The sequence below is a fragment of the Phragmites australis genome, chromosome 20 (assembly GCF_958298935.1).
Source record: "Phragmites australis chromosome 20, lpPhrAust1.1, whole genome shotgun sequence".
NCBI lineage: Eukaryota > Viridiplantae > Streptophyta > Magnoliopsida > Poales > Poaceae > Phragmites > Phragmites australis.
The window spans coordinates 16637823-16645484 of NC_084940.1; the positions used below are offsets into that span (position 1 = coordinate 16637823).

The following is a 7662-nucleotide window of genomic DNA, read 5'->3' on the forward strand; positions in this document are numbered from 1 at the left end:
CTCATCACCAGACGACGACTCTGTTACGTACCATGAATGATTGATACAATTTGCTGAGGAATTTAGGGAGGATTGATAGAGAAATGGAGAACGAGAAGGTCCAAGAGAAAGCACAAGAGGATCTAAGAAGAGCTAGCAAGAGATTCTAGAAGGTGGGGAAGTCCGGGTAGGAGAAGCCGTTCTGTTCTTCGTTGCCCGTCCTTGCCCAGAGCTTATGCATTGTACTGCTCCCGAAAGAAAATTATATAAAACCCTCTACAGAAAGATCTTCGTGAGATCCTGATCCACACCATTCGTTCTAGATTTAACGGTCTAACACATATAAAAAAAATAGAGAACACATGTCACACGTAGATGAGACTCGATCTCATATAATTTCCTTTCACTGCTCCCTGCCTTGCTCCATGGGTTGGACCCAGCCTAAGACATCCCAGTGTCCGCCGTTGCATGTCAGCCCAAAATCGTAAGACACCCTGTCTAACAGGCTCTGTCTTGGCATCACGGCCGATGGGTCGGTGCTCCAGGCCGGTGGCGTCGAGGGAGGTAGAGGCGCCCGAGAGCATGGCCATCGCGGCCACCTCGGCGTCACTCAGCGAGGTAAACGGCAGCTGCTCCTAACAGAGCTAACGGAAGTGGCACACAAGGAAAACAAACTTTTTGGATGTACATCAGTATAATTTACAATGGCATAAAAGAAATTTTCTCCTTACTGTAACCTCACCTGTGCAAGCGAATCCACTCCGATGAGGTGTGGAGGTCAAGACATGCTCGCCTTCCCCGGCGCCGGCAAGGTCAGGCCAGCAGCCACATCGCCAACGAACCGGTGAGCACCGCCAAAGAATATAACATACACAAACAGAGAGCCAGTGTCCAGTGCAAACATCTTTTTCCTTCTTCTACCGAGCTTAGGCCTAACATGACAACACATATATGAATAGACTGCACACCCCTACAATCCCCTATTTCTTGTTGGCAACTGATAGTCAAAATAAATGAAACCAAAATCTCAACGTCCAGCAAAAGCTACCATCCTACTTCAAATTCATCCTAGAACTCTGGTTCCAAATTCAAAAGTTGACAGCCTTGCTTGGACCTTCACATCCAGCAGCAATGCTTATGTGGATAAAGTAGTGCTGTCAAGTGCGAGTCCCATTGTATTGAGCCCATTGTCGACATAAACAGTTGAGCCAGTGATTGCAGAAGCCAACGGAGACACTAAGAACGCTGCTGTGTTCCCCACTTCATCTGTGGAATATGTGATGCCGTTTTCAGAGAAGGTATAGAAGAATAGAAGTACCATGCTTTTTTCCCCTTTCAAAACAGTCCGAAAGAAGAGATTGTCAAAGAAAATGAAAACAATTTTTACCTGCCAATAGTTCCTTCTGCAGCGGTGCATTGACGTAAGAGTACTCTATCATCTTCTCGATGAAGCCAATAGCTTTCGCTGCTCGGCTTCCCAGTGGGCCTATGGAAACACAAATGCAATTCCATGACGAGGATGACACCAGAATACAAAGGCAGCTAAGTTGTCAAAGCTAGATGCCCAAACAACTGCAAATCACATATGTGTTATAGATAAAGTTATAAGTTTGCAATTAGCTGCTAAGTTTGTATAGAAGTGATGCTTTTCAATGCAAAGTTGTGTAATGTGTGATTTCCTAAAGAGGACTTAAATACTACGTTCGCAAAAGAAAAATTAGAAGAAAAAAGGGTACCTGCTGATATGGTGTTCACTCTGATTTTGCCTTTTCGACCTGCTTCATAAGCAAGAACCTGAATAGAAAAAAAAGGCACGGAAGTAATTATACGAAAGGGGGAAACACCATTGGGCATCATAATGTATGATATGCAAAATCTCATAAGGAAGTGCATACTCTTGTATCACTCTCAAGTGCTGCTTTTGCTGAACTCATACCACCACCATAGCTACAAAGCAATCACCAAAACAATCATAAGTAATGATAGCTCATAACTTCGCCGTGAATTTTTTAAAAAAACATTTACCCAGGAATTATCCGTTCAGAAGCTATGTATGTCAAAGAGATACTAGCACCACCTGCAAGTTATTGAAATTTTAAAAAAATGAACCAATGCCTCAAAAAAGGTAGTAAGCTATGCATCAGAACTCAGAACAAACAGTATCCGATATTAACGAAAAGACAAATAATTTCCATTAAACAGACATTAGAACACAGTTTACAACACCAAGGCACATAGAGCAGTAGGTCCATTTTATGGTAAATCTGGCCTATTCAAATTGTTACCAAACAAAAGCTAAGTGTGGCAAACTTGACATGCCTAATTCTTACCCCTAATTCTTACCCCTCCCCTATGCATGGTGTGCCTTTAAGGACTAACTAACATTGTCTTTGTAAAGTTTTTGATGTAAGAAAATGTGGCAAAGGCTGCCTCATGGAAGGATTCTTGCACACCAGTGAGGTAGGAAATAAACACGAGCTAAGCAGGCATAGCAGCTTAATGTGAGTATCACAGATCGTGACGACAAAACTAACAGGGCTCATAATTCATAAAAAAACACAAGGTAAATTCGCTGCTGGCATTTCAACTTCGTTCAACAGACATGTATACTAGTAAGAAAAACATAGTGCTATTATTCTCGCTTAAAAAAAGTATTGCTAGCATGTGCAGGTGGGCAGTGGCAAGAAAAAAAATAAAATGAGACAAAATTATAGGAGCAGAAGACTAAATCATCAGAAAAGCAGAACATACACAGCACATCCGTAAGAATCAGAACAGACACAGCATGTTACCTGGATTCATTATGGGAAGGAAGTGTTGAAGTAGAGAAACAAAAGAGTAACTAGATGCTGAAATTGCAGCAAGGTACCCTCTTCTTGATGTCTCCAGCAGAGGCTTTGTTACCTTTGGGATGACAAGAATAAAAAGGTCACCTAGATGCTCCTGACGGTCATGATGACAGCAACTACTACGAAGATGATGACAGACTAACCTCAGGACCATTGGCGAGAGAGTGCACAAGGATGTCAATGCTGCCAAAATCATTCTTCACAGTTTCAGCAACTTCCTACCAGATGTAATAAACAAGGGAATCAAGAATTGGATTTTGCAGCACAGTATTGATGCAGCTTTGGGGGAGGGGGGGGGGGGCACATTATAGCTAACCTTAACAGTCCAGTTTGAAGATCCAGCATATCTCTTGTTTGCTTTAACCTACAACAGGGATAAAAAGGTCATAAAACGAGAAGAAAAACTGATAACGAAAACATCATATATGATGAGCATTACATCTTCAGGAACATCTTCTGGGGTGTCATAAACTGCATCCAGTGGATATACTTTAGCGATCTCCATGAGAGATCCATCAGGCAGCCTGCATCAGATGCTTGTAAAAGTCAGATGATAATAACAGTTTCAGCAAGAAACACTGAAGTAGAATAAAGAAAACTTCAACTATGCTCAAACTATTGTTAATCAGATGAACGCACTTCCGTGATTCGTCAAACTTTCCACGTCTCAAGCTTGTCTCAAATATGTTCAATGCCTGCAGAATTTTGATAATCTCTAAGACAATTATTCACCAGAATATCCAGTCAGATATTAATGAATGAGATCAACTTACAGGCACCCATGTACCAACAAGAATCTCAGCACCAGCTGCAGCAAGAGCCTTAGCAATTGCCCAACCATAACCCTTATCATCAGCAACTCCAGCAATAAATGCTCTTTTACCTGCAAAATTGCAAGATAATCGAAACTAGTAAATTTGGAGTAATTGAAGATGTGCAATTGTGCACTAGGTCAGATCATGTATTTCATCAAAAAGTTAACTAGCTAATGGTTATATTTTTTCTTCTGAAGTGCTCACTGTGTTCTCCAAAAATGAAGTATTCACTGTACAACCTCAAAAATCTTGAAGTAGAGCTAAAAAAGAAATTGACCTAATCCATGTTGCCTTTCCAGTAATAAGGCACATATTCTTGCAACTGATAAAATAGAATCTATTTACAGCATATATTAACAATGATTTGTCAAAAGTCGCATGAAACAATTATGACAGTAACACCCAATCCATAAACTATCCAACAAGACGTTTTTGGTTTTTTACATTTGATAAAGTAGTCCTAGAAATTGTAGGCAGTGCGCAATTATAGGAATTTTTTACATTTGATAAAGTAGTCCTAGAAATTGTAGGCAGTGCGCAATTATAGGAATGCAAGGGTTGGGATTTGCAATAACAGAATTCGGTGCTGGCAAGTAGTCTCATTAGTTCCCATTACACAAGAAGAGGATTACTGTGGGAGCCTCTTCTTTGTTTTTGTTCTTTTGTTGCCCCCGTTTTCTTTTACAAAACATTTGGAACTTCTGTATCTGGTAAAGTGAAGCTTATTTAGGCACACAGTATTGTAACAAAAAAATTAACTAGTATGTTTTAGTATATCAAATATATTGCTTTGCTTCCTAGCAGAATTCGGTTTGAATGTTCGTATCGAGATCTTGTTGGATGAATTTGGAATGTATGAAAGCTTCTAGAGGGATTCCATTTTACTGCTACCTCGTTCTTTTAATCCCAGCGGGTCACCTTAGATGCAGCAGTATTTATTGTTTGGTTGCCGTAGCGATGGAGGGAGACTAATCCATTGGTCAGTCCCATAAATAAAGTGAATATCACAAAACTACCCTTCTTTTGGTTTAACTATCACAAAACTACACTTTTTCCCTCTTATTTCACAAAACCACACTTATTTTGCATCACTTTATCACAAAACTACAATTCTTTTGGTTTCACTATCACAAAATTACATTTTTCTTCTCCTATTTCACAAAACCACACTTAATTTGCATCATTTTATCATAAAACTACACTTCTGTTACTGTAAACAGATCTGACAAGATGGACCCACGCGTCATACTTACAGGCTTCAACCCTCACCATTTGCTGACATGGTCAACTACGTCATGTTACAATGGCTTGCCAAGTTAGCAGATCCTACGTGGCCTTTGGGCTCCTTCTCTTGGAAGCTACTGATATAACGCAAGTTGAATTCCTGGACGCGAAAAATTGGCGCTAATAGGGGTTGGTGTGGCACCATTTAGCCGCCCAAATAGTGTCATGCCAACCCCCACCAACGCTGTTTGATATACTAAAACATACTAGTGCATTTGACAGTCGCCTCTACTTTTTTTCTTTTTGTTGCCTCCGCTTTCTTTTACAAAACATTTGGAGCTTCCGTATCCGGTAAAGTGAAGCTTATTTGAGCACACAGCATTGTAACAAAAAAAAATTAACTAGTGTGTTTTAGTATATCAAATATGTTGCTTTGCTTCCTAGCAGAATTCGGTTTGAATGTTCATATCGAGATCTTGTTGGATGAATTTGGAATGTATGAAAGCTTCTAGAGGGATTCCATTTTACTGCTACCTCGTCTTTTTAAACCCCGCGGGTCACCTTAGATGGAGCAGTATTTATTGTTTTGTTGCCGTAGCTATGGAGGGAGATTAATCCAATGGTCAAAGTCCCGTAATTTATTTTAGAATTCTTCATAGCAAAACCTTTTCCTAGTCAAAATTGAAGTGAAGTTTTCTCAGTTAAACAGCATGACATACACAGAAAACAAATGTGATAGATTGATGGTTCTATAAACTTATAGAAGCACAACTGAAGTGCACATTAGTAAACAATTAACACAACAATGCCAAGAAGAAACAATCAAGGAAAAGACGTGCAGCCTAAGCATATATCAATAACTATGTCTTCTTGTCAATTTTCGAGTGAAGAGCATCTTAGTTCAGCTTACCTCTGAGATCAATGGGAAGCCCTTGGGCACCTCTCTGTGACATTGCCCTCACGACAACCCTCTTATGAAATGAAGAAATAAGGGGTCCTGGTGATGTGGTTCTAACACAGCTTGCAAAGCCAGTTCTGGTACTAATTGCACTTCCAAATACAGATAGTGCTGATGTCGACCCAAGCATTTGTTTGCAGGCTAGGATGCAAGGGCGCGCAGACACCATTTGCATACCAGCAGTCACAGATGCGCCCATTGTCCTGTATGTTGTAATGAGAATAATTTCAACATAGTATCATCAACTATACACACTGACAAAGCACAGGGTGTATAAATTTCAGTGTTTTCACTGTTGCAGTAAAGATCAGCTAAACATAACCAATCCAAAATAGAGTAAACCCAGCTTTCTAAGTCGAGTACAAACAACATTTCTGTACCATGAAGCATGGATAAAATCCAAGCCTGCGTTAACAACTATCCATCTAGATGAACTCCTTCAGTTTTACTCCACAGCGGCACAATCCAGACCCATTTCTTATTTTACAAAGAACACCGTAGCGCGAGCACACGAACATAAATGATTTTCAAGTCCGCTCCGCGCCTCCTACCGCACAATCACATTCAGCATCCGCAGAAACAAGAAACCAAACCGATTCACCGCGCGGTAAACTAAATCCAAGACTCAAAAACCTCGCAGCGAAACTAATAGACAGCAGGACGCGGGAAGCATCATCCAATCTGACTGGAAACCCCGCCATCTGGCATTTGTAGGTTCACTAGCCTCGACGGATGGGAGAATTCCCCAAACAAACCCCGCAGCAGCAACAGAGGCGCCTTCCTTGCCTTACCTCGGTCGGGGTGGCGGGATGGGATCCGAGGTCGAGAGGCAGAGCGAAGGGCGCGCGCTGGAATCGGAGGCGGAGGATTGTGCTGTGTTGCAGGTGGGGGAGAAGCGGAAGGAAGGTGGTGGGTTTGATTTCGATGAGGCCGGCCGCCGAGGGGTTTTGGCTGAGCGACCGACCGAGGCAGGAGGGTCGCGCTGCCAGGTGGGTCCTCCAGATTTTGGCCTCTCCTGGTTCAGCCGGACCGGATCGGGGGTGCCTGGCTCAGAAGGGGCGCCTAAATCGTGAGCGCTAATGCGGTGGAACAAAGAGAGATGCTAATTCTCAGGCATTTAGCGATGAAAATTGACCGTCGGAACACCGGCTACGGGCGTCTCCGGCAGTGGCTGAGCTTGAAAAAAAAAGAGGGGTCAGATTAGAGGTCAAATTAACAATTTATTAGCACTTAGTAGTAAATTTAAATGTTTCTTCAATAAATTTTCAAGGTTAAGGGGGCTATGTGCCACCTTGGCCCCACTATCCTCCGCCACTGGCCTCCAACAGCGTCGTTTCCATTGGATCCGTGCATATTATCCTCGCCATTTCAATATCTCCATTTTAGAGCTTCTCACTCTAATATTAGCCCACGAGTTGTTCATCGCATAGCCCACAGCTGATATTGTTTCTGCCACCTCGCTGCTCTGTCCCCATACCTGCCACTTCCATCAAACCTACTGATGTGATCATGCTATCTCTGGATACAACCACTCACGAGGAACGATAGGTGAATTTGTTTATGAAGCTTTTATTTATGTTAGGTGAGAATATGCTATTAATTAATATTGGAGAATTATATGTTGTTAGGTTATTCTTCTCGGTATGCTCTTGGGACCTCTCTTGTCAAACTCAGTTTCAAAACAAGAAAGTTTCTCAAACCTTTTACAAGCCATCACGTCACCTCAAAGTCAAGCCAATTAGGATCACAATTCATGTCCCACTTAGATTCGAAATCTGAATCAAAATTAAAGTCTACTCATAAAAGTATTAATAATTCTTTTATCAAAAATCCAATA

At 41.5% G+C, this 7662-nt stretch overlaps 1 protein-coding gene across 1 annotated transcript; it reads right to left on the reverse strand.

The window, feature by feature from the left end:
• Positions 1 to 867: 867 nt before the first annotated feature.
• On the reverse strand, positions 868 to 6774 carry LOC133902185 (enoyl-[acyl-carrier-protein] reductase [NADH] 2, chloroplastic). Its single transcript, XM_062343782.1, has 13 exons — positions 6617 to 6774; positions 5778 to 6028; positions 3602 to 3711; positions 3468 to 3523; positions 3268 to 3352; positions 3145 to 3192; positions 2972 to 3046; positions 2772 to 2883; positions 2005 to 2056; positions 1875 to 1926; positions 1716 to 1773; positions 1367 to 1465; positions 868 to 1245 (listed from the first exon to the last, which is right to left on the reverse strand). Exons 2-13 carry the CDS (start codon positions 6022 to 6024, stop codon positions 1115 to 1117), a joined length of 1125 nt encoding a protein of 374 aa, XP_062199766.1. The 5' UTR covers positions 6025 to 6028; positions 6617 to 6774; the 3' UTR covers positions 868 to 1114.
• Between the last annotated feature and the right edge of the window lie 888 nt (positions 6775 to 7662).

Coding starts and splice junctions, on each gene's coding strand:
- LOC133902185 (XM_062343782.1), bottom strand. CDS start 6,024: ATGGGCGCATCTGTGACTGCTGGTATGCAAATGGTGTCTGCGCGCCCT. Junction 3,524..3,601: donor TTGTTGGTACATGGGTGCCT/GTAAGTTGATCT, acceptor AAAATTCTGCAG/GCATTGAACATATTTGAGAC. Junction 1,774..1,874: donor CACTTGAGAGTGATACAAGA/GTATGCACTTCC, acceptor TTTTCTATTCAG/GTTCTTGCTTATGAAGCAGG.